Genomic DNA, 27,353 nt, shown 5'->3' with positions numbered 1-27,353 from the left:
TATTTTACTCAGTTCTATTCATTTCATTTAACTAACACTTATATATTGCTTACCATGTGCCAGACACTGTTCTAAGCTGTTTAAAAAATATTAATTTACATATCCCTTGTAACAACCCTATGAGGTAGACACTATTAGTATAATCTTTCCTTGGTATCTGTGGGGAATTGGTTTCAGGACACCCCTCAGGTACCAAAATCCACAGATACTCAAGTCCCTTTTATATAATGGCATAGTATTTGCAAATAACCTATGCACATCCTCCCATATACTCTTAGTCATCTCTAGATTACTTAGAATACCTAATAAAATATAAATCCTGTTTAAATAGTTGCTTTTTTGGAAAACTTTCTGGAATTTTTTTTCCTGAATATTTTCTGTCTACAGTTGGTTGAATCTGCAGATATATTGCCTACAGATGCAGAAATGACTATATCCTCATTATTATAGATGAGGAAACTTATTAATCAGAGAGATTAATAACTTGCCAAAGGCCACAGAGCTGGTATATATACAGTGAGACCGTATTTTAATATGCTGTCTGATCAGTCATCAGTATCCTTAATCACTTTTCTATACCCAGTCTCATGAACTTCAATATTAATAGTATTCTGTTTGCTTCCAGTTTTTTAATCACCAGTATGTAGCAAGGTGTCTGCTGAAGTTTTTTTTTTTTTTAAGGAACTGAAGTAGAAGAAGCTTGAGCTTACTAAGAATTGACAGGAAGAATCCAATAACATGGGAAAGTTTACACTCAGCAAAGAGGGGAGGTCTAGATCAAGGTCCCTTAGGAGGTATCAGGAAACAGGCTTGAAATTGCAGGTGGGAAGACCGGTCAAATACCAGAGAAGGGGAGAAAGGGCAGAGTGTGGATGTGCATAAACTGGGGTACAGGACTGGGAATATCAGGGAGAGGGGATTTGTGTGAAGATATCAAACCTGTGGTAACTGAAATAAAGTCAGTATCACAGTAAAGGAAGTCACCCGGATTTTTTGGTTTCCTAGTGCATGTAAAAGTTATGTTTACACTATAATATAGTTTTTTAAGTGTACAGGACTGTTATGTCTGAGAAAAAAATGAATGTGCATATCTTAATTTAAAAAATACTTTATTGCTGAAAAATGCTGACTGTTACCTGAGCCCTCATCTTTTTTGCTGGTGGATTATCTTGCAAAGAAATAGAGGAAAACAACAGAATGGGAAAGACTACAGATTTCTTCAAGAAAATTAGAGATACCAAGGGAAGATTTCATGCAAAGATGGGCTCGATAAAGGACAGAAATGGTATGGACCTAGCAGAAGGAGAAGATATTAAGAAGAGGTGGCAAGAATACATGGAAGAACTGTACAAAACAGATCTTCACGACCCAGATAATCACGATGATGTGATCACTTACCTAGAGCCAGATATCCTGGAATGTGAAGTCAAGTGGGCCTTAGAAAGCATCCCTATGGACAAAGCTAGTGGAGGTGATGGAATTCCAGTTGAGCTATTTCAAATCCTGAAAGATGATGCTGTGAAAGTGCTGCACTCAATATGCCAGCAAATTTGGAAAACTCAGCAGTAGCCACAGGACTGGAGAAGGTCAGTTTTCATTCCAGTCCCAAAGAAAGGCAATGCCAAAGAATGCTCAAACTACCGCACAATTGCACTCATCTCACATGCTAGTAAAGTAATGCTCAAAATTCTCCAAGCCAGGCTTCAACAATACGTGAACTGTGAACTTCCAGATGTTCAAGCAAGTTTTAGAAAAGGCAGAGGAACCAGAGATCAAATTGCCAACATCCGCTGGATCATGCAAAAAGCAAGAGAGTTCCAGAAAAACATCTATTTCTGCTTTATTGACTATGTCAAAGCCTTTGACTGTGTGGATCATAAGAAACTGTGGAAAATTCTGAAAGAGATGGGAATACCAGACCACCTGACCTGCCTCATGAGAAACCTGTATGCAGGTCAGGAAGCAACAGTTAGAACTGAACATGAAGCAACAGACTGGTCCCAAATAGGAAAAGGAGTACGTCAAGGCTGTATATTGTCACCGTGCTTATTTAACTTCTATGCAGAGTACATCATGAGAAATGCTGGGCTGGATGAAGCAGAGCTGGCATCAAGATTGCTGGGAGAAATATCAATAACATCAGATATACAGATGACACCATCCTTATGGCAGAAAGGGAGGAAGAACTAAAGAGCCTGCTGATGAAAGTGAAAGAGGAGAGTGAAAAAGTTGGCTTAAAGCTCAACATTCAGAAAACTGAATCATCGCATCATGATTCTGGTCCCATCACTTCATGGGAAATAGATGAGGAAACAGTGGAAACAGTGTCAGACTTTATTTTTTTGGGCTCCAAAATCATTGCAGATGGGGACTGCAGCCATGAAATTAAAAGATGCTTACTCCTTGGAAGGAAAGTTATGACCAACCTAGATAGCATATTCAAAAGCAGAGACATTACTTTGCCGACTAAGGGTCCATCTAGTCAAGGCTATGGTTTTTCCATTAGTCATGTATGGATGTGAGAGTTGGACTGTGAAGAAAGCTGAGTGCAGAAGAATTGATGCTTTTGAACTGTGGTGTTGGAGAAGACTCTTGAGAGTTCCTTGGGCTGCAAGGAGATCCATCCAGTCCATTCTGAAGGAGATCAGCCCTGGGTGTTCATTGGAAGGACTGATGCTAAAGCTGAAACTCCAATACTTTAGCCACCTCATGCAAAGAGTTGACTTATTGGAAAACTCTGATGCTGTGAAGGACTGAGGGCAGGAGGAGAAGGGGACAACAGAGGATGGGATGGCTGGATGGCATCACTGACTCGATGCACATGAGTTTGGGTAAAGTCTGGTAGTTGGTGATGGACAGGGAGGCCTGGCGTGCTGAGATTCATGGGGTCGCAAAGAGTCGGACACAGCTGAGCAACTGAAATGAACTGAACTGAACTGAACTATCTTGCTTTGATATTGATGGCTACGGATTGATCTGGATGGTGCTTAGTGAAGGCTTGGGTGGCTGTGGCAATTTCTTCAGCTAAGACAGCAGTGAAATTTGCTCTATTCGTTAACTCGGTTTTTTTTACATGATTGATCTCTCTATAGTATGCAATGCTGTCTTATCGTCTTTCACCCACAGCAGAGCTTCTTTCCAAAATGGGAGTCAACCCTTTCAAACTCTGCCTTATCAACTACATTTATGTCATATTCTAGATCCTTTGTTATCATTTCAAGCATCTTCACCAGAATAGATTTCATCTCAAGAAACTACTTTTGTTGCTCATCCTTAAGAAGCAACTTCTCATCCATTCAAGGTTGAAATGTGAGATTGTGGCAATTTAGTCACATTGTCAGGTCCACTTCTAATTCCAGTTCTCTTGCTATTGCTACCACGTGTACAACTACTATCTCCACTGAGGTTTTGAATTCCTCAAACTCACCCATAAGGATTGGATCAACTTCTTCCGAGCTCCTGTTAATGTTATTTTGACATCTTCCCATGAAGCACAAATGTTCTTAATGGCTTCTTGAATGATGAATCCTTTCAGAAGGCTTTCAGTTGACTTTGCCCATCTGAGCCACCAGGGAAGCCCTTTTTACATATTAATATGTCAGTTAGTCTACAACAGAGTGTAAGTTACATGGGCTAGTGAAAATGGCATTGTCCTTTTGTTGACTGTTTCCCATAGAAGTTTTGCTACTTTGGTTACTGCTGTATTCTAAGCTTTAAGGCTAATCTGTTACTGTATTTCATTCTTAGCAGCAAATATATTTAATATGACCTAAGTGCCACCAGGGTTTCCCTGGTGGCTCAGATGTTGAAGAATCTGCCCTCAGTGTAGGAGACCCAGGTTTGATCCCTAGGTTGGGACGATCCCCTAGAGAAGGGCAACCCACTCAACTAATCTTGCCTGCAGAATCCCATGGACAGAGGAGCCTAGCAGGCTACAGTCCATGGGATTGCAGAGAGTTGGGCACAACTGAGCAACTAACACTCCTACTACTAAGTGCCGCCAATGGATTCTCAGCTTATTATAGGTCTGCTTGTGTGGGCAAACTGCTGGCATGGGCTTTTATTTGAGAAAATAGCAGCAGAGTAGTACTTCTAAAAAAGCCTTATCCTGGTGATTAAATACAAAAAGTCTTTTCATAGTAATTAAGTTCAGATAAAGTTGACTTTCTTGCTGGTGCCTTACTCACTTACTTGACTAAAGCTTTATGTTTTTTCTACCATCACACAGTTAAACTCTCCATTTTTATTAAATGCTTCATTTCTGTATGAATTTTATATTGCCTAAAACTACCTTCTCTTTCAGTATACTCAAGTCTGTCATTTAAGAAAAAGTGGTGAATATTATTGGTGAGGCACAGATTTCATTTTTATTTGGAGGATAATTGCTTTACACTATGGTGTTGGTTTCTGCTGTATATCAACAGGCTAGATGTAGATACATCCCCATCCTCTTGAGCCTCCCTCCTACCTCCTACCCCACCCGCCTCGGGCACAGAGCACTGGCTTGCGATCCCTGAGTCATGCAGCAAATTCCCCACTTGCTGTCTGCTTTGCCTATGGTAATGTATATGTTTCTATGCTACTCTCTCAATTTGTCCCACCCGTCTCCTTCCCCAGCTATGTCCACAAGTCTTCTCTATGTCTGCGTCTGCATTGCTACCCTGCAAATAGGTTCGTCAGTAGCATCTTTCTAGATTACATATATATGTGTTGCTGCTGCTGCTGCTGCTAAGTCGCTTCAGTCGTGTCTGACTCTGCGCGACCCCATAGACGAGAGCCCACAAGGCTGCCCCATCCCTGGGATTCTCCAGGCAAGAACACTGGAGTGGGTTGCCATTTCCTTCTCCAGTGCATGAAAGTGAAAAGTGAAAGTGAAGTCGCTCAGTCGTGTCCGACTCTTAGCGACCTTATGGACTGCAGCCTACCAGGCTCCTCCACCCATGGGATTTTCCAGGCAAGAGTTTTGGAGTGGGTTGCCATTGCCTTCTCCGATATATATATGTGTAATTGTATGATATTTGTTTTTCTCTTTCTGACTAAATTCATTCTGCTTAATAGGCTCTAGTTTCATCCACCTCACTAGAACTGACTCAAATGCTTTCCTTTTTATGGCTGAGTTATGGCAGAAAGTTAAGAGGAACAAAAAGCCTCGATGAAAGTGAAAGTGGAGAGTGAAAAAGTTGGCTTAAAGCTCAACATTCAGAAAACTAGGATCATGGCATCTGGTCCCATCACTTCATGGGAAATAGATGGGGAAACAGTGGAAACAGTGTCAGACTTTATATTGGGGGGCTCTAAAATCACTGCAGATGGTGATTGCAGCCATGAAATTAAAAGATGCTTACTCCTTGGAAGGAAAGTTATGACCAACCTAGATAGCATATTCAAAATTAGAGACATTACTTTGCCAGCAAAGGTCCATCTAGTCAAGGCTATGGTTTTTCCATTAGTCATGTATGGATGTGAGAGTTGGACTGTGAAGAAAGCTGAGCACCGAAGAATTGATGCTTTTGAAATGTGGTGTTGGAGAAGACTCTAGAGAGTCCCTTGGACTGCAAGGAGATCCAACCAGTCCATTCTAAAGGAGATCAGCCCTGCTGCTTCTTTGGAAGGAATGATGCTGAAGCTGAAACTCCAGTACTTTGGCCACCTCATGCGAAGAGTTGACTCATTGGAAAAGACTCTGATGCTGGGAGGGATTGGGGGCAGGAGGAGAAGGGGACGACCGAGGATGAGATGGCTGGATGGCATCACCGACTCGATGGACATGAGTCTGAGTGAACTCCGGGAGTTGGTGATGGACAGGGAGGCCTGGCGTACTGTAATTCATGGGGTCGCAAAGAATCGGACACCACTGAGCGACTGAACTGAACATTTCATTATATATATATATATATATATATATATATATATATATTTATACATACACACACACACACACACCATAACTTCTTTATCCATTCATCTGTTGATGAACATCTGGGTTGCTTCCGTGTCCTAGCTCGCAGATTTTTTTTTTACATGACCCAATTCTGGACTATGAAATATATCTGAAATTCTCTCCATACTCAAGATGTATGTCTTGTATCTTATAGGTACCGTTCTATAGTACATAAGTGGTCAGACTCTGTAGTCAGAGGACCCACACTGTCATTCAGTAGCTCCGTCAGCCTGAGCGAATGAATTCATGTCTCTTATGGCTGTAGGTTGTCTGCTACGTGAGGATAAGAATAGTACTTGTCTCATGGAATTGTTTTGGGATTACATGAGATGATACTTCTCTTAGTCTAATGCTTGACACTGGGTCATTGGTCATTAATTATAAGCTATGATGATTTAAACCAAAACAAAAGAAAAAGCTAGGAAATGCACTTTAACATATCCAGAAATGATATGTCGTGTTTGGTCTTGAATTCTTAAAGAAGTCATATATTTTAAGTAATTATTATTAATTTTAAGGTGTATGTGATTATAGTTGCATAAGATTTAGAGGGACTAGTAAACATGTAGAACGGCATCCAGGGATATGATTTGGTTTTAAATACTTTAGCAACAGAAAAAAATAAAGAACAAAAAAGGGAGAAGGAAGAAAGGGAGAATGAAAAAGGAGAAGAAAGAAGGAACAAAGAGAAATAGGTGGAGCAATGTGGCAGAATTGAATGGTTGTAAATTTCCTGTGCATAAGATCTATAGGTGCTTGGTTTACCTTTTAGCATATAGTGTGTATGATTAATGAATTACCTCCTTAAAATTATCAACTTTTTATGCATACAAACAGTAAAGCAGTGAAGGCAGTCCTTTTTTTTCAGTTTCTTTGAAAGATGATAGATTTATTAATCTGATCTAGTCGCTAGCCCCATACGTGGTTTGGATTCCATTCTGCTTGGAATAATATTCCTGGGTTCCTATGAACTGACAGTAATATTTTTGATATTGTATTTGGCAGAACTTAACAGAATGTTTTCTGAAGGTCTAGGACATTCAGTATTATAGTAACAAATATATTATAGTAATGTTGTCTTTTAAGTGTAATGTCTGACTCATATATAAAATAGGCGAATTTTAGAAGATGAATGTTCTGTGAGCGGAAACACCTTATATGCTTGAACAAAATCCTATGTCTATATAAGGATCAAGTTCCCAGAAACTCTGAATTGATAGAGGTTTTTCCAAAACAACAAGGTCCTCCTGTATAGCACAGGGAACTAAAATCAGTATACTGTGAAAAAGCATAATGGAAAAGAATACGAAAAAGAAGGTATGTATATATGTGTATATATATATATGTATAACCTAGTCACTTTGCTTATACAGCAGAAATTAACACATCATAAATCAATTATAGTTCAATAAAATAAATTTTAAAGATAATAATAATAATAGAGGTTTGTCCTCCCAAAGGTGAGGAATTTCTACATGTAGGTGAATAGCGTTACTTCTCGCCGCTTCCTTGTTCATTCAGTCATAGAAGTAGCGGTGGGATGCCAGTAGCATGAGACCCTGCTGGAGACTCAGTGACTTCTGGAGCAGATGGCAGAAGGGATGCAGGACACACATGAAGAAATGTATTTTGAGAAAGAGGAAGGTTGCTGCTTCAACTAATGTGGGAGGAAGGGAGCGCAGTGAAATGGGTTTCAGATGTTGAAATGGAAAACAGGGCCTGGGTCTGTGGCCTTGACCTTTTATAAGAAAAGTGGAGGAACAAGATGAACTGCTGTTGGAGAGCAGAAGAGAGAAGGGAAGGGAGTTCAGGGCTGAAAGTGAACTGCACGATCAGGGTCAGTGTCCTTTGAGCAAAAATGTGATAGGAAGTGAGTTACTGATGAATAATGGAATCGCCCAGTTCAGGAAGGCCCCTGCAGGAGAGATGTCTGAAATTGGTGGTGACTTCTGGCTCCCGAGTTAGCTACCTTTTGCCAGGTGTGCTCAGGAAAGAGCTCTCAGGTGGTGGAGCTGGAGCCTGACATCACATTTGGATAAAACTGAGAATGGGAATCTAGCATAATGAGAAGAGAACTAAAGAAATTACAGCCAGAACTTCCAGTTGGTCTCTTCAGAGGTCGATACCATCTAAAAGCTTTTCATTTTTAAGAGAAAATGAAAGAACTCAGGCTTCTTTTGAAAAGACTTAGGTACTGGGAAATTTTTTCAAGCCCTTATAGCTGTTGGAGAGAAGAGTTATTTAGTCCCTTCTTAGAAAAAAATGCTAATATTTTTGTGTCTATATTATAGTACATAACACAGTTAAGAGAGCACATGTGATTTAATTCTTTGAGCACTGTGCTAGAATTTCTCGTTTCATACCTCATTTACAACTTATTATAGTGTGATCAGACGAATTCAGCGTCTATGTTTTTACATAAATTAGGAGCATTTGTTGTTTGGAATGTAGAAAGATGGTTGGTGTAGATCTCTTTTTATAGTTTTATGTTATAAAATTAACTGGAAATTGTAACCTCCCCAAAGTAAAGCAATAATGGAGGGGAAATTTTCTGACTGGCCATGCGTGCAGGGAGCATGACTGAGAACACAAATAGAAGAAGGCGTTCAGAGGTCCTCTTTGGATTGTGGCAACATCAACCATTCCATACGGCCCAGCGTGCTTCCTGCTGTGTCTAGACGTGCTGGCACAGATTTCTCTGTGGGTGTCTGTACATCACTGACCCCACAGTGACCTTCCCTCGGGCCTCCTGTTTAAAGGCATGAGTGCTTTCCACTCTCCCACATCTTTTCCATCATTTGATTCTTGTAGCAGGTGCACAAAAATTGAGATTGTTGTCACTTTGAAGTTAATCAGATTCTTTGGTCATATTATGTTGCATACAAAAAAATATTGCTTTAGAGGTGTAGTGATGTTAATAGGAGAGATTTTCAGAAATGGACCAGGAGGAGGATGTAAATTAAAACAAAAGAAACGAATAACTATGTTCATGCTGCAAGAACACCCAGCATAGAAGTGATCCACTGTTTTTCTCTGTAGAATTTTAAGAGCCACACAATTCCAGTTTTTTTTGAAACTGTAAATTATTACGTTGTTATAAGAAAAAGCGACTGGAATTTTAAGGGGTAGAAAACTGAAAACTCATAGAATAAGTGGATTTAGACTGACTTTCTCATCCCCTTTAGCTCCAGACACTGTGCAGCCTATTTGTCTCATGGTACTTCATTCAATGTTTAAGAAATTGATCAGATTTAACCCACATTCCTGTGTTTTAAAGGATGACCAGATTGGTGTTCTTTTCACCAGAATTCTGATCAGCTGTGTCTTTCCTCCTCTGCCCTGTGTCTGCTGCCTAGAGGGAATTCAGATTAATTTAGTTTCCCTAAATTCGCTACCAACTAAATCATGCTTACCACCCCGCCAGGACTTCTTTGCTCTTCACTCACATTTGTTTTGTAAGTGATTCAACACCAACAAAAGAATTGTTTATGATGTGGCCCTAGTTAGTTCCTTTTTTGAAGATAAGGCTACCTTCTTGTTGTCTTTCTGTTCCCAGAACCTTGCAGAATGCCCTACACAGGCTGGGCATTAAAGCAGTTAAAAGTAATTTACAAATCTCTCACTATTGTTGAGGCAAAGTATGAAAAGATCATGTCATTATTGTCTTAATTTTTGCTGTTTTCCTTCCACTCCAGTGAGGATGTGTTTCTTGATAAGAGAGAGAACTCAAGGTTGAGTGCATCAGAAAAGTCGATAGTTTTGTTTCATGTTCTCTTGTGTTAATCAGAGCTATGCTCTTAGATATGTCCTTATGGGAGCATCATTTGCAAAATCTGTTCTAGAAAAAAAAAGTAAATAAAAGCTGGCAGATAAGTTTATAGACTGTCCTCGACTTACAGTGTTTCAATAGCATTTTTTTGACTTTACAGTGATGAACGTTAAAGCAATGAACATTCATTGGAAACTGTACTTGGAATTTTGATCTTTCCCTGGGCTAGCCATGTGAGCTATAGTACTCTGTTGAACCTGAGTGGGTTTATCAGGACATAACACTATAAACTGAGGAAAATCTGTGTAGCATCTTCTAAGTACTTCCATTTGGAGATCTTTGACAAAAAAGCTAAACAGAGACTGCATCTTATTTCTGTTGAGTGTCAGAGATTACGTGCTATTGTTGTTGAATCACTGATCTTCATTCATTCAGCAAACAATTACTGGTCTCCTTCTCAGAGCCAGGCACTGATCTGGACACTGGGGACACATCAGTGAATAAAAAATTTAAAAATTCTTGCCCTCCCAAAACTTACATTCTGTTGATCTTCAAAAGACTATTAAACTTGAAGTCAAGAAATATTTTTAAACGCTAGTTTCTCTGTGCATGGTAATCAATATGCTATTTTCATTAAAAAAAAAAAAGTTTTGTGGTGTCTAGAGCAGTGCTTCCTAAACTTCTCAGTGCATTTCCCAACTTATGAACACTGTAGAGCTCTTCAGAAAATAATGTAGTTATTCTCATATACATGAATATTTGCATATCAATGTAGAGGCCTTGTAGCTCCCTGATTAAAAAGAAAAAGCATTTGACCTTTAGAAAGTCCAATTGCATGCATCATCTAGTTAATAAATAGTATTTAATGATGAAGTATAGTTGGTAAATTTTTTGATTGTAGTTGGTTTACAACATTGTATTAGTTTCAGATGTACAGTAAATTGATTCTGTTACAGACATACGTATATTTTTCTCAGATTCTTTTCCATTATAGATTATTATAGTTCCCTGTGCTTTGTAGCAAGTCTTTATTATTTATCTATTTTTATATATAATGGTATACATCTGTTAATCCTGTACTCTAATTTATCTCTCCCCTTCCCTATCCTTTCCCCTTTAGTGACCACCATACATTTTCATTTTTCAAAGTTATAATGAATATAAAGAATCTGTCAGTATCAGTAAGCTGTTGAAAAGGACATTTGGTTTCGGCTTATTTCATTTTAAAACTTAGGACATATTTTTGAGATGATAGATGTATGAAAGACATTTTACTTGCTGTTTTTGCAGGGCTTGAATTACTTGGATTTTTATTATTTATTCTGTTTTCATGAAGGTTTCCTTTACCTTTGCAAAGGACTGCATGCTTCAACCCAGAGTAGTTATAAAGAGCTCAGGTTTCCTTTACTTTCAAGATTCCTTATTATAGATGCTTTCCCTAACAAAGAACCATTGTTAGAAAGGTCAAAATAATTACTGTATATAAATCAGAGCAATTCCTCCCTCATGAAATGTCATAGATACAGTGTTTACCATAATCAAGTTAATGAAAATTCCAAGAATAAGCATATGGCATTCTGCCTATAAACAAGCTTTCTTATTTCACATTCCCTGGTTCTGTTGACCAGATCGCATCATCACCTACTTTTAGTTACCTCTCTGAGGAACTTTTTTCTACTGAAATTCTTAATGAGTTCTCTAGAGATAGACACAAGCAAGTATTTTCCTGAGTTGCTCAACTGAACAGTTAAGCTGTTTCTAAGGATTTTACTTGAATTCAACAATGGGATTTTTAGGACACCAGCTTTTTAGAGCTTATTGCCATTATGGATTTTGTCCAATCAACAGTTGACCCAAACCTTTTCTTTCATTCATTGGTCTGTGCGTTGGTCTGCAGGTGGTCTGTACATCACTTATTTGTAACTTTAAACCGCATTCCTTTTTTGAGCTTTACCTTCCTAAAAAGAGTTCTGATTCAACTAGCTTTATACACTGAAAAAAAAAAAATCATGAAATGGTTTTAAATCATTCTAAGTAGTAAGAAAGAATCAGTTTGGTGTTCAGCATTGGCTATAGAATTGACTATAGTTTAAAAAATATCTTCCCTTTCATTGTTCAACTAAAGCAAAATCCTTTGTTGTCCTTACAAAGCATCCCTTTAGTTGATTGCTTAGTCCTTCAACTTCAAATATTTGCCAAGTGAATCTGGGTTTGGACAGTAATATTAAAAAAGAAAACTCAGAATCTGTCTGCTGTTTACGTAAACTGATGTGGAAATCCTGGTATCAGTGATCCTTCTTGTTTCATTTCCCTTTAGTTAGAAGAGCTCATGACCCTTGTGTTGCTTTACTTTTAAAATTAGAAAGCATATTAATAGCTTTGTCTAGGAAGACTTGCTTGAGGAGTTGGTTTTATTTATTGACAAGGAAACACTTTGTTTGCATCCGTCATATGTTGGGAGACGAAAGGGGAGAAGTCGTTGACCTGAACATATCGGGCATGTGTTGCCTGTTTCCTGGTGTATGTGATGGTCAAAAAGGACAGTCAGCAATTCTGACTCATTAGGGCTTAAGCATTTGGGTCAAAACTGACCGTTAACTGCGACTGTGCTTTTAAACATTCAAGAAGCTTTTAGATCCATAGTACAGTAAGTCAAGATCCCCAGGCTGGGACCTGGGCTTTCTACAGCTCCCCAGGGGAATGTTGTGCACACCCACATTATGAGATGGCCTGGATGAGAGTCCTTTCTTCTGTGCCATGGTGAACACTGAATCTTTTGGTCCAGTGGCCACCCCAGGGCAGCTAGCGCACTTTCCCTTCACTTCCCTAGGGTATCTTGCCTGGTCAGGGGCAGTACCAGCTCCTGGTACTGGGACTATTTAGAATGCTCCTTGGGTTGTCCTTTGCCACTTGTCCTAGGAAAGAACACAGTAACAGTTCCTTGTGCAGGTTGTTGGAAGCAGCTTAGAATGTTAGTCAATCAGAAAGCATTTGAGAAAATGCAGGAGAAACAGTGAAATAGAAGCACCGAGAGCAACAGCTATCGTATACTATGGCCTTCTGGGGAGAGGCCCAAGAGTGAGCTCAGCAGAGCCTTTCTCCTTCCTCTTCTCCTTCCATCTTCTTGCTCTGAATGTTTCCTCATTGGCTCTTGGCACATCTCCCTGCATGACTACTCAGTGTACAATAAATAGTAATTTTCCTCACACACAGCATAGTTAGATTTAAGACAAGGAACTTGGTTCTTTCAAAGATGCTACATGGGGCATTTTTTTGGTCCAGCTGTTTTATAAAACATGCATGCCTCGGTGCTCGGTTGCTTCAGTTGTATCTGTCTGCAACCCCATGGACTGTAGCCTGGCAGGCACCTCTGTCCGTGGGGTTCTCCAGGCAGGAATACTGGAGTGTGCTGCTGTGACCTCCTCCAGGGCTCTTCCCGACCCAGGAATGACACCTGTGTCTCCTGCATCTCAGATGGATTCTTTACTGCTGAGCCACCAGGGAAGCCCTCTATAAAGTATAAGCACAACAGAACCAGAGAGTTCTTTTTCCAGTTTGTGTACCAGAACACAACCATCCAAGTGTTTTCTCTTTTTTGTTACTGTTGCTTTTGGAGAACATACATTTATTTCAGTGTTTTAACTGTCCAAAATGATTTTGAAAGTATTCTTTGCAGTTTTTATGGGTTAATCAGAGTTCAACCTTAATATATTATCATCATAAATTATTGTATAAAGTATTTGTTGTGTAACCTTTACAAACATTAAACCACTAGGTAGCTATACATTGTGTAACTTTCACAAACCACTTTCATTTGGATCAACTTTCATTAAACCACTAGGCATTCCTAACTATAGGTACATTGCTTCTTATGAGAGGGGAGCTATAGAGTTATAAACAAAAGTCCATATAGAGAAATACAAAAATGTCCTTGATGCTGGTCATCCCTAACTATGGGTACATTGCTCTATGAAAGCAAATGATTGTCCTAGGAATGCTGTATCGAAGAGCCACTTAATATGATGACTCAGAAAGCTGGGAGGACCCTCCCACATCTGTCCAGAAGGCCTCCAAGACCCTAGGTAGGGCCATTAGGAGGACAGCTGCTTCTGTGTGTTAGAAGGAGGAGTGGGAAGAAAGGAGCATCTTATCCTGCTGAGAAGAGAAGCCGTTAGGGTCTTCAGATCTCTACTGTGCCGCCCACATTATTTGCATCATTGGTAAGAACTTTTCTACCAACTATGCTGTTGAAATAGACATAAACTCCCTAAACACAGATACATTTGTGGCTTTATTTATTTTTGTCTGGCTTCATGTGTTTTTTAATAATTATTTTTTTATTTTATTGTACATATTCACAATAAAAACCCTGGGTTCACATGATATGGTTAGACTTGCTCTTTTGTGTCTGTTATGAGGTGTTCTGTTCTCATGAAGATAGCTTTGTGGTTAAGACCCGAGACTTTGGAATCAGACCCTGGAAATTAATTTCTTGGCTCCATCCTTGACTGACCGTGCAACTTTGGCCAACTTACCCAGTATCTCCAAGCTCCAGCTTTCTCATTTGTAAAATGGGGATGGGAGGGGCTCCTCCCTTATAGGGTGATTGTGAAACTTAGAGAAAATCCATGTAAAGTGTATGTACACCAGAATGGGGTGTATTTTGAGTTGTGCTATTTTTCCCTGGGATATCTGGGGATGAATATGCCCACTGTTACTTCACTCTCTTGGTTTTCTCAAATCCTTTTTAGAAGAAGGCACATTGTAAATAATAAATAATTGTGATTTTTCATTCTTTATTTCCAAAGACACAATTTACTCTTGTTGATTTATCACACAATGATTGATAATGGCTCACACAAGGAATTCAGGTGGACACTAAATTTCTCTGGCAGTGAAATTTCCTCTGGGAGCACATAGCACTGTAACGGGAAGTCAAATGTTGATTTTTCTCTGCTAGTAATAATATCAAATCCCATTTCTTCAGTGCTGCTGAAAGTGTTCTATGTGCTAATTCATTGATGATGAAGAAGGAGGCATTCCCATTTAAAAATATGCCACCATAGATACTTCCATTACAATATATTTGTTATAATAAAGACCTAGAATGTGCATGGTGGACAGAGTTACATGGCATGGACCAGAATCTAGAGTGGCCTTGAAGTTAATTAGGTGACTCTCACATCTGATGGTAAGGTGCCATTGATTGATATGTCCCTGGAGAATTTCATGCATTTCACTACCATGAAGTGTAAAAGATGTTATATGGAAGAGAGTGAATGTTGCTACCCAATAATTTGCATTTTTTTTCTAAAAGACTGTATTTGTTCAGTCTTTAAATACCTAGAAGGTACCAAATGATTAGCTGATATCTGGGAATGGAAATAGTAAGTATGCACATCTTATAATAGAACACTTTTTTTGCTTTGTTTTTAAACTTTGTATTTTCTTGGAGTATAGCCAGTTAACAATATTGTGGTAGTTGTAGGTAGACAGCAAAGGGACTCAGCCATACATATACATGTATCCATTCTCTCCCAACCTCCCCTTCTCTTCCAAGCTGGTAATAGGACACTTTTTAAATTGATAAAAACTAATTTTGCTTTCTGATCAGAGTTGCCACTCTTTGACTCAACTGTAGAAAGTTGAAAATATCTTTGTCGGTCGCCACAAAAGTTTTTGAGAGAATTTTAGATGTGCCATAGTGGAATGCCACTGACTTACTTAGTTTCTTCCCTGGCCTTAAAGACAACATGTTGGCATTCTCCAAATGTGTGTGTGTGTGAAAGAGTGAAAGTGTTTATTGCTCAGTCCTGTCTGACTCTTTGTGACCTCCTCTGTCCATGGGATTCCCCAGGCAAGAAAACTGGAGAGAGTTACTATGCCCTCCTCCAGGGGATATTCCCGACCCAACGACTAAACCCAAGGACTTCTCTTGCAAATGGGTGACAGGTTCTTTAACACTAATACCACCTGGTGAGCATGTGGGTGGGTATTTATTTGTAATTCAAAGATTCTGAAATGTGTTGCTGTAGTTCTTTTTTTTTTTCTTCTGAAACTATTTGCCAATTAAGAGGTTGCTCTATCACCAAAGCTGAAAGAGATTGAATTTGTATACCAACAACTTGTCACCAGATGAATAAAAAAGATTTTATTTTATTGACCATAAGAGAGTTTTTCCCCCTCTTAGAAGTCTGTTTTAAGAAAATTGCACATGACTTTTTTCTCCATAGTGCCCATCTTCAGTCTATTTTTAGAAAGAAGGCATGCTTAAGTTAAGGGATATGGCTTAGTAAATATTGATATTCTTTCTGAAACAGGATATGATATAATACTTGCGTAATCAGGATTCTGTCTAGACTAGTGAAATTAAAATAGTGACAGAGCAAAAGGAATCTCTGAAATGGAATGCTTTAGAAAGCATTTCACCAAAATATTGATAAAATTTGTGAATATAAAATAGTATTTTATATCATCATTAAAGTTAAGGTCTCAATATCTGGAATGCCGTATTGACTTTTGTAATTAATATTATTGTTATTTATCATTTTGACTGATCTTTTAGAAGATAAAGTGGCATTTGTTTCAAATGTTTTAGTCTGGATAAAGAGTAGTCTCAAACATAAATGCACCTCAAAAATATAGAATAGAGCATGCTGTCTATAATCAGAAGAGGGGAAAATGATCACACTGCTTTCATTTTGGGCTAAAATATAATCAGTAAATATGTCAGTAGATGCTGACCAAGAAGCAAAACCAAATACTGGTCTTAAACTTTAGGAGTTTTGACCAACTAAAACCAAATACTTAAATCTTTCTGAAGCTTCACATTTGTTTAGTAAAATTTATTTCCAAAATCATTTTTCTAAGAATCCTTCATTAAATAATTTACCGAGTCAGTGGGTGTCCCTTAGAGATGAATGACTTCTTCCGTATCTCAATATTCTGTAAATATGCTCAGTGATTCTATGAAGCAGAGAAAGAATTTATTTTATAGCATTCCAATGAAGGTAGGTATTATGTGGCATAGAATTCCTACTCAGTCACACATCAGCTCTGTGATCTTGGACAAAACTATTTACTATTCCTTAGTTTTCTCAACTATAAAATGACATAATAAGAGTACCCACTTCCCAAGGGCATTGTGAGGATAAAAGGGGTTAATCCATGTAAAGTCCTTAGCAGAGCGCCCACTCGCAAATAAGAGTGTTTGCTTAAAGAAGTAGTATTACCTAATGCTATGATTATTTTAAAGTGTAATTCATTTTTCCCCAAGATGAATTTTTGTACATTTCCTTTAGTACATCTTAAATTTGAAATAATAGTGAATATTCTTCCACTCTGAGGTGAGCTTGCAGTCCTTTGCTATGAATTATAGTAAATGACAATTGAACAAGATTAATTTAACTCTGCAGTCTTGGTAGAATCTGTCATTTCCAGCCTCTGCCTCAGAATTATATGGGAACTTCGTATGCTTCATTTGAGAATCCTTGCAGCAATTTATATTTTCTTCATCCGATCTCATCAGCCACTGCTCTGTGGAATAACACATAGGTAATAGGTGCAGGAAGCGACCCCATAGACATATGTATTGCTTGCACTTTGTTGTGTGGAAGATCAGGGATAGGCATTAAAAAAGGACAGGGTGAGCCAGGTAGTTGAATCTGTTAAATATATCTGTCTTGATTTAGATGGCAAAAGAGAATAAAAATGTTCCAAGACAGCCATAAATTTAAAACCATATGCTTCCTTAGAGATCTGATCATGGTTCTCATTTCCCCCCCTACAGGGGAGAAGGGGGAGTTTGGAAGACAGCGCCATTATTTATGGCAAGAACCAAGTGATGAACATGCATGGGCACTTGGACGGGTCTGAGCCTTCCTAATGCTCTACTCTCCCTTCTCTGCTTGATCCCTAGACTGAAGGAAGCTACTGACCAAGGCCATGCCGTTTGCTAATCTCACATTTTGGAGATGTTAGCTGTGTGTTCTCTGCCTGAGGCAGCTAGCCATTTGATTCTATCCTGGGCACCAGGATATTTAAATTCAGAAGCTTGTGGTAGCTGGTACATTAATGTGGGGGCAGAGGAGATACTCCTTTTATTTTTTTTAATATAAATATTGTAACACATTACCTTGAGATGACTTGAATTAGTGGCTGATCAACAGCATTATTTGTATTTAAAGCCAGGTGTTGCTGCAATTTCAATTGCAAGTTCTGCAGGCACTGTGAGGTCTTCTATTCCTTTGTGGACCAAACAATATTCAGGTTTCACTACCTGGTTTCTCTTTTTGTGTTTTGGATTAGGTTGATAAGAGCATAAAATACTAAGTCTTCTAATGGATTGTTAGCACTCGGAATAATGTTCATGTATGACGTGAAGTAAATACTGTGATGCAAAGCATGAAAAATAATCTTAGGTACAAATACACAGAACGTGTTAAGTCAGATTTTTTTCCTTTTGGTGTCCTTGTTTCTACTTTTTAAAGTAATAGTGATGATTTCATGGATATGGAGACTTTCTAAAAGTTAATTTTTTTTGTTTGCATATGTATGTTTTCTGCTTTTGCACATTCTGCTTGGCCAGCTTTGTCAGAACTGAAGCAAATGTTTACTGTCTTGGGTACTCTTCTAATTTATATACACAGTTTTGATATCAGTGAAAAGCCTAAAATGTTTTGAGTTTAACCCTTAGGACAAAGAGCAGGTAGAAAGGTGACGAGTCCTTAAATATTACTTAATTCTAAAAATATTCAACTTCTTTTCTCTTGTAGTGAGAGATTTTTCTTGAGGCTAAATAGAAACGGGCTTCCCAAAGCCCCAGATAAACCAGAACGGCACTGCTCTCTCTTCGTGGTAAGTGGATCTTGTTTTATCAAGGAGGCAGAGTCTTCCTTAAGTACTTTATCTTATTCAAGTTATTATGAGAGAACGTAGTCGATTTGCTGAAACTTTATAAATAACACATGAATTACAGTGAAAGTGGTATGAAAGTGTTAGTTGCTCAGCGGTGTCTGACTCTTTGCCCGTCAGGCTTCACTGTCCATGGGATTTCCTAGACAATACTGGAGTAGGTTGCCATTTGCTCCTCCAGGGGATCCTCCTGACACAAGGATCAAACCCGGATCTCCTGCATTGCAGGAGATTGTTTGCTGTCTGAGCCACTAGGGAAGAGTGTAAATTACAGTAATGCCCTGAAATCTGAATGCCAGCTTTCACAATCACACCTTTGTCCCTTCAGTGTGTATGAGAGCCTGTTCTTTATGGCTGAAGCCCAGTGTGACAGGGCTCAGAGTGGCACGTGGTATTTAGTATGTATTTAAGAAATATTTAAAGAATGAGTGAGCTAGAGACTAAAAAAAGAATGGGCTTTTCTTTTTTAAGTCTTACTTGATATCTGTAGGCTTACAGTAAAGTTGATCACAGTGGTATTTTTAGAACAGGATTTGGATTATGTGCTTCTGCTCCAAAAAAAAATCCATCAAGAATGCTCGTATTTGTCTTTCTTCTGTTATTTGTTAAAACAATGTGCTATCCCTTCAAGTGATTCTGCCTAAAGGATGAGTTCTACAATGACCAGACTTTGTTTTTTGGTAGGATTTGGGTAGCAGCGAGCTCAGAAAGGACATCTATATCACTGTGCACATCATCCGAATCGGTAGGTATGACACTTATTGGTGTGATAGGAGCGTGACGGGGAGAATTGCTGAGAGGTTTCTGTGTACTTGTGATTTATGTGCTGTCTGGATCAAAAAGAAGTCCAAGCAAGATCTGAATCCAGTATTCGCAGAATTTGGGATTCTGGTCTCCCCAGACTCTCACACTGCCATAAATAGTTTGTTCTCTCTCCATATAAGTCATTAGTTAGTTTGCTGCATTTCATTTTGTTTTATTGGACTTTCTAAAAATATTGGATTCATAGCCTTGGTATTTGTCTACTCAAATTCTAATTTCTGTTAACAGCATACATTAAACTTTGAGGAGCTGGATTTTCTATACATTTATGAAAACTTTACACCAACTGGCATTTCCCAAAGTGTGGAAGGCTGCAGAACATTATTATAGACAAGGTGCTATAAGAAAAAGGATATGGAAAATTGAATGCTGGAAATTGAATATTTTTCACTCGTATAATTTCATCAGCTTATTAAAGAGTCTTGAGAAATCCTACAGGGAAGACTAAAATTGCTCCTCTAACTTTGTTGACCCTAGCTCTCTCCAGATTTGATTGACCGTGGAAATACTTCTATAATGTAACACTTACTAACCTCTTGCAGAACACACTTTCAGTGCTCTTTGATGCCCTTGCACATTAAAACCAAAATATGGTCACTACGTTTACGCATATAAGACCTCCAAAAGTAGGCATTTGATGTCAGAGGAAATACATGGTGGAACCTGTTATTTCTCTAGGAAAGCTAACCAAATGATACTGAGAACTGGCTTCCCCTTCCTCACTAACTGTTACATGACTTGCTGAGGAAAACTTCTGCAGAATAGTAATATCTCACCATGCATTCTTGCATGGTGGTGGGTTTTTTTTTTATGTTTTTTTATTTTATACACATGATGACCCCATTTTGCATTGAGTGAGACTATAAATGGTGTTTCAACAAAGATTTTCTAAGCGTTTTTTCCTCATAAAAGTCTGTTCTGAAAAACCCATTTAATTTTATCTTCTTTTCATATTTGAGGGACAGTAGAAATAAATAAATAAGTGATCTGTCTTTGCTTTTGTTTTAATTTTCTTTTTAAACATGAGTATGGGGTGTAGAAATTGGAAAGAGTCGTTTAAAACTGGCAAAGTTGTAATGCGTATTTCTGTGTGTTTATGAGATAGAGCCTCTGTCTGTGCCCAGGATGGCAGGGGTGCAGTTTATGGAATTCTTTGTGTTTTTTTTTTAATTTATTCAAATTTTTCACAGCAATTGTTAATGTAAAATGTGATTTTGGATATCTTCATGTAAACATGGATACAGTTTGAACATAATCCTCTACAAGGTTGAGATAAAAAGTAAACCACTTTAGCTTTCAGAACTTTTAGAAAAGTATCTAGAGGCTTTTGGTGGTAGAAAATGATCACATGTCTTGCTTGCCCATGGGCTGGGTATCTCTGTCCTTCACTCCCAGGATACAGCTGAGGAAACGACTGCATAGTATTACCCATCGCAGGGCTGCCTTTCAAATACCTGACATTTGATTAGTGGCTGTATATTTTACTAAGCTATTTCTGATCATTAAATCATTAGAATGAATGCTGTTGCTAAGTCGCTTCAGTTGTGTCTGACTCTGTGTGACCCCATAGACAGCAGCCCACCAGACTCCCCGGTCCCTGGGACTCTCCAGGCAAGAACACTGGAGTGGGTTGCCATTGCCTTCTCCAATGCGTGAAAGTGAAAAGTGAAAGTGAAGTTGCTCAGTCGTGTCCAACTCTTAGCGACCCCATGGACTGCATGAATCCTAAATTACCTACCTTCACTCCCTAAGCTTTGATCAAATTAATTCTATATTGACATTACTGCAAAAACTTTCCTGATGATCAGTCCAGTAATAATGAAGGCAAGAAACTCAGAAAAGTTAAGATTTAATCTGCTTCAGTGAAATGAAGGAGTGGAAGATCCTTGTCTATCAGGGATGAATAGAAAAATTATTCTAGAAAGAGTAAGAACTTTTTCTAGAATATTCCTTGCATAGACTTAATAAGAAGAGAGCACACTGACCTGCACTGGCTGCCAAGAGCTGGAGTAACAGCACCTGCCCTGGAATTCGAGGCCTGGTCTTTGATCGGAAAGAAGAGGAGGAAATAAAGGGAAAGAGTTTCCCCACACTAGATTCATAAATAACTGCATGATTTCTATTTAGCAGTGATTGGTTCAACTTGTGACAAAACAGATAATGGCCATTCATAACTATAAAGGGAAGACCTGAACAGAAATACTTATATTGCTTATTTATCACCCCAACAAACTTAGTTGGTCTTTTACCACATTCGTTTATACCCACCACACAACTTTTCATAATTTTAGGTATATTTATCCCTTTTTTATCGTAAACAATCACTATAGGCTTTCACCATAAAACAAAAGCATCTCTAATGCATTTTCTACCATAGGGAATACCCATTCCTCTTACCAGTATATTTGTAATTATTGAAACTCTTTGCATATTCACCCAACCAGTAGCCCTAGCTATATGACTAACAGCTAATACTACAGCTGGACAGCTACTAACTCATGTAATTGGAGGAACAACCTTTGCCCTAATAATTATTAGTCCTACCCCAGCCTTCATTACACTTACTATCCTTGTTTTGCTTAGTATTCTTGAATTCACAGAAGTCAGGTTTGCGTGTGCACCCTGCTAATAAGCCTGTACCTACAGGGCCCCTGTGCTGCCTGCATATGCTCTCAGTTGTAGCTGACTCTCTGCAACCCCATGGATTGCAACCCGCCAGGCTCCTCTGCCCGTGGGATTCTCCAGGCAAGAATACTGGAGTGGGTTGCCATTTCCTTCTCCTGGGGATCTTTCTGACCCAGGGATCGTACCCACATTTCTTGCGTCTCCTACACTGGCAGGTGAATTCCTTACCACTGCACCACCTGGGAAATCCTGTACCTACATGGTAATACCTAATGAGTCTCCAAACCCATGTATGTCACATAGTAAACACCGGTCCCTGATCTCAGGGGAGTCCTCTCAGCTCTTTTTAGTGTTGAGTCTAGTACATGATTCCATTGTAAATCAGCATTCTTATTATCATTAGGCCTGTTAATCAATATACTAGTAATATACCAAGGCAAATGAAACATCATCCAAGAAAGAACTTTTCAAGGCTGTCACACATTAATTATTCAAAAGGAACTTCAAAAGGGAAAAATCCTTTTCAATCTGTTGAAAGTCCTCTTCTTTGTTTTTTTTTTTTTCTGTGGTTTACCACCATTAAGTGGTACTCCAGCTTCTATTTATAAATATTACTCTGAAATTGATATATCAGAGGGGCAATTTTCCTTTATTACTGAAGAATGAAAGCCAGATTGAATACTGCCATTCCTTTCTTTTTTTTCTATTTAGCATTGGATTTGGAAGGTACTAGAGCCATGCAGACATGCACGGAGGACTTCAGTCAGATGGAAACAACGTACAGATCTGTTCCCTAGCATCTGGAAGCAGACTGACAGGCTTTTTTCATTATTTCTCCTCACATTAGCTTGTTAGGCTTCAGCTCCAGTGTGCTTTTTGCTTTCAGTTTTCAAAATCACGCATTGGTAATTAAAGGCAACGATAAATTAAAACAGTATCTCAACCACAGATTTTTAAATGTCTAACAATTTAAACAAGTAGAAACCATGTCAGAGTTAAAAAAGGATCCCTGGAGATCTCAGCCTGCATACTGAGTCAGGAAAGAACATGCTCTTTTGCTCACCTGTGCTTACTTGCTATACCTTCAGGTAATCTCAAATCGCTTCTTTTCAGAGGTGAAATGTTTGAAATCATATTTTGAAATGTGGAGAATCTTACAAGTAGAAAATGAAATAGGCACCCCTACTGCCTTTTTGGATGCAATTCTCCTGGGGTGCCTTCATGAATACTTCAGAAAGGGTACCCATACCTGGGCTCAGCTTCAGTCTTCATGTTTTATAGGTTAACAGCCAATGGCCAGAGTTTGCACTGCATGCCCAAGGTCACACAACTATGTGCTCTTAGGGGAGAGTTCAGAATGGAGGCAACAGTTGCCCCAAATCTATGTCTTTACCATCACCCATTACATTTCATATGGCTTATGTTATAGCTGTATATGTCTCGACTTAAGCTGGATTAATCAAATGGCTCCTTGAACTAGATGTGCTTTGTAATTGAACAGGTCGAATGGGGGCAGGAGAAAAAAAGAATGCCTGCAGTGTCCAGTACCGGAGACCCTTTGGCTGTGCAGTTCTTAGCATTGCTGACCTGCTGACTGGAGAGACGAAAGATGACCTCATCCTGAAAGTGTACATGTAAGAAGCTTGCACATAATGTGGGCTGGGGTGGGTAAGGGGGTACATGGGGATCCTGTGTGGTGAATCCTGCTTTCTGTGGGTAATGGAAGAGCCAGGGATGAGCAGAGTTTATGAGCCATTCCTCAAAACTTAATAATCTCTAGGCCTACAACAGTTGAGCCTACAAATCATCACTTGCCTTTCAGAGGATTATGAAATCGAGAACCAAAAAGAACAGATAGCTTACCCACTGGGTGGACCATCCACTGCATTTAAATCCCAAGAATTTAAAGCCTGTTATATCTTTACCCTCAGAAAGTTCATTTGTTCTTGGAAAACGGAAATAGTTTTTAACATAAACTAATTAGAATTAAGAAAAAGGAAGTTCAGGTTGGGTGATTCCCCTCTTACTTTATGTATTATTAGTTTATTATGTGGTGGTTTAGTCGCTAAGTCATGTCTGACGCTTTGCAACCCCATGGACTATATTCCGCTAGGGTCCTCTGTCCATGAGATTTCCCAGGCCAGAGTACTGGAGTGGGTTGCCATCTCCTCCTGCAGGGGATCTTCTCAGCTCAGAGATGGAATCCAGGTCTCCCGCATAGCAGGAGGATTCTTTACTGTTGAGCCACCACGGAAGCCCATTTGAGGGCGTCCCTACAAAGCACCAGAAACAGGGAGGCTTAAGCCGGTCTCTCTGGAATGGAAGCCACGTTCCCAGATCACAGTGTTAGCTACGCTGAATCTTTCTGAGCACTGTGAGGGGGATTCTGTTCCCTGCTTCTCTCCTGGTTTCTGGTGTCCTGTAGATGTATGACCTGATATATGCCTTCATCATCACATGACTTTCTTCAGGTGTGTGTGTCTGTTTCTGGAACCACATTTCCCCTTTTTATATGGGCCTAGTTAGTTATATTGGGTTAGGACTCACCCTAAACAACCTAATTTTAATTTGATTATCTGTCTAAAAACCCTATTTCCAAATAAGATTCTCAGAATGTGGTTTATGATCTTTTGAGGGTCAGTGGCAGCAGATACAGTTCAGTTTGAACATTCCACGAAGAAAATCCACTTAATGTATTCCACATCCTAAGTTTTTAAAAAGGCACATGATTTTCGATTGCCCTTCCCTGAGCACCTCCCCACAGGTCTGACAATGGAGAGATTGACACAAAGTGACATCCTCAGAGCAGATGCACTGGGGGATGGGGGATCTGGGATCCCCATTCCTGATTTGAGGACCACACTACTGACCTCCTCTGTGAGTGAGCTTGCTTTGGTTATCTGTTCCGGCTATTGCAACGTGTGCCAATGGTTTTTCCATATGTGGAGGGGACCCACGTGGCCCACTATCTCTGGGACATATACTTCAGGTTGCTTTCTGACAACAGCTGCAGGGTTTCTTGGATCTATCCATCTTCTACTCGGAGGCCCTGGGACCTACACCACATGTTTGCTGATCAGTTGACAAAGATTCACTTATAGCCTATGGTTTAGGGCTAGAAACTCTCTTTGTCTCTTTTAAGAGTGATAAAATCTGTGACCTTGATATTAAACTTGAAAACTTTTGGTGATACTACTGGGTAGTAAAGCGTGCTCCTCTTTTATCCCATGATGGAGCATAAATCCAGTATAATCCCCTTTCTAAATTTTACTGGTGATTGTAAGACATAATTTAATTACAACAATGCTAATGATAATAGCCACCATTTACTTTGTGCTTACTATTTGCAAGGAACCATGTTAATAAGCACTTTGCATGTGTCTTGTCCCTTTATTTTCATGACAGACTCATGAAGCAGATGCTGTTGGCTTTGTTTTCCACTTAAGGGGACAGAGAGGCTAAATAGCACCCCAAATCACCTGACTAATCAGAACAGGAACCAGCTGTGAAGTCAGGACTGCCTAACTCAGAACCTGAGCTCTCATGTTACCAGGTCGTACGTTTCAGGGTGTTCTCTCACACCACTGTCTAGTGATGTGACAATTACGCTGTTAGCTGACCTTGCTTTTCAAGAAAAACTACAGTTTTTCACAAATGCAATCTCTTTGTTTCTTTGAGTGATCTTTCCAGGTATGCGTAGGAAGTGTTAGATTTATCTTGTCAATGGGAAAACTGGGGGACCTGGAGTTGCTTGCATCCCTCTTGATTATGCAACCATCCAAGGAAGACCCATGAATTCCAATTCTGTGGGAGATACTCATTCTCCTAAAATTAAGTTGTACTGCTCTTTGCGGTTGTTATTGTCTGTTTTTTCATAAATATCAAATAAGGTTTGGGGTTATTCTTGATGCAAGAGAGGTCCCTTAAAAATCACAGTTGAGCAATTTATGAATCCATTCCAGGATGAATGCCAGGTAGTCAAAACAGTTATTATAGATGAAAAAGAAACTAGAATTTATTAAAACATTTTAGAGGAGTGACTGTTAGAAACAATTTGGAAGAAATTTGTATTTGTTAAGGTGACCAACGGAGAAGGCAGTGACACCCCACTCCAGTACTCTTGCCTGGAAAGTTCCATGGATGGAGGAGCCTGGTGGGCTGCAGTCCATGGGGTCGCGAAGAGTCAGACACAACTGAGCGACTTCTCTTTCACTTTTGACTTTCATCCACTGGAGAAGGAAATGGCAACCCACTCCAGTGTTCTTGCCTGGAGAATCCCAGGGACGGGGGAGCCTGGTGGGCTGCCATCTATGGGGTCTCACAGAATTGGACACGACTGAAGCAACTTAGCAGCAGCAGCAGCAGCAGCAGCAGCAGCAAGGTGACCAAATCCTTAGCCCCTGGGACTCAAACAGAGAATAGCAAGAAATACCTCATCTGAGCCTGGAAGATATTTCAGTCATATACTTTAGGAGCTTTTATTTTATTTGGAGTTTCGTAGGTTAAAAGCATGAATTCTGGAGTCCCTTAACTATTTAATAGGAAGCAAGCTATCTTTCTTCCTTCCCCACTGAGCTGAACTAAGAAAACTAGGAGCAGGGTGTACTAAGTGGCAATTTGGTATCTTACAGCTGGACAAGTGGAATGGTTTTATTTCATCTTAATTTTCTAGCCTTCTCAGTGTCAGTGCTCTTACTTGCTAACCTACTGTTAACTGGTTCAAAAATAACCTCTATCAAGTTCATCCTGGAAAAGCTTATGGCGGTGAAATAAATAAATATGTAAGCACATTGTGAATTATTGGCTACAGGTGAGATCAGAAGGAAGAAGTCTCTATAGGGTGGAATATTTTGATTGATAGTTACAGAATCTTTGATAGTCAGGACCTTTGGGAGAGAGCCTTTGTTGCTAGTGAAAGATTTTAATGAATTTACAAATGTATTCAGATGAAGGAGGGTCTCCCCAACCTAACTGGGGGAGTCTCAGCAGTAAGAATAGAGCAGACCCAGATATTAACAAATCATCAGGAGTAACAGAGGGATATCCATTCAGTCATTCATGTAGCCAGTATTTTTTTTAAGCACCTACGGTGCTCAAAGTACTGAGGGGAACACTAGGTATCTCCAGTCCCAGATCCAGTTCTCAAGAATCTTCAGAGTCTCCTAGGTGAACTCTAGCATGAGCTGGTGAAAGACAAGAGCTGAAAGACTAGGGTACAGATGGCTGTCAGAGTGAGAGATGGAGAAACGCCTTTTGGCCTAAAAGTAGAAAATCCAGAAGAGT

The 27,353-nt window shown here is 39.3% G+C and overlaps 1 protein-coding gene across 2 annotated transcripts in view; it reads left to right on the top strand.

Moving 5' to 3' along the window:
• DOCK4 (dedicator of cytokinesis 4) overlaps window positions 1–27,353 on the top strand; it is a 472,836-nt gene that overhangs the window by 230,126 nt on the left and 215,357 nt on the right. For both annotated transcript variants that reach the window (XM_005679177.3, XM_018047173.1), the window contains exons 9-11: window positions 18,485–18,566; window positions 19,308–19,368; window positions 23,572–23,704. In XM_005679177.3, coding sequence (XP_005679234.2) covers window positions 18,485–18,566; window positions 19,308–19,368; window positions 23,572–23,704 — 276 coding nt within the window. The remainder of the gene's footprint in view (window positions 1–18,484; window positions 18,567–19,307; window positions 19,369–23,571; window positions 23,705–27,353) is intronic.

This window comes from Capra hircus, chromosome 4, assembly GCF_001704415.2.
Source record: "Capra hircus breed San Clemente chromosome 4, ASM170441v1, whole genome shotgun sequence".
Lineage (NCBI taxonomy): Eukaryota > Metazoa > Chordata > Mammalia > Artiodactyla > Bovidae > Capra > Capra hircus.
Note: the sequence above shows the minus strand (reverse complement) of the source record. Positions and strands in the feature narration are given on the sequence as shown.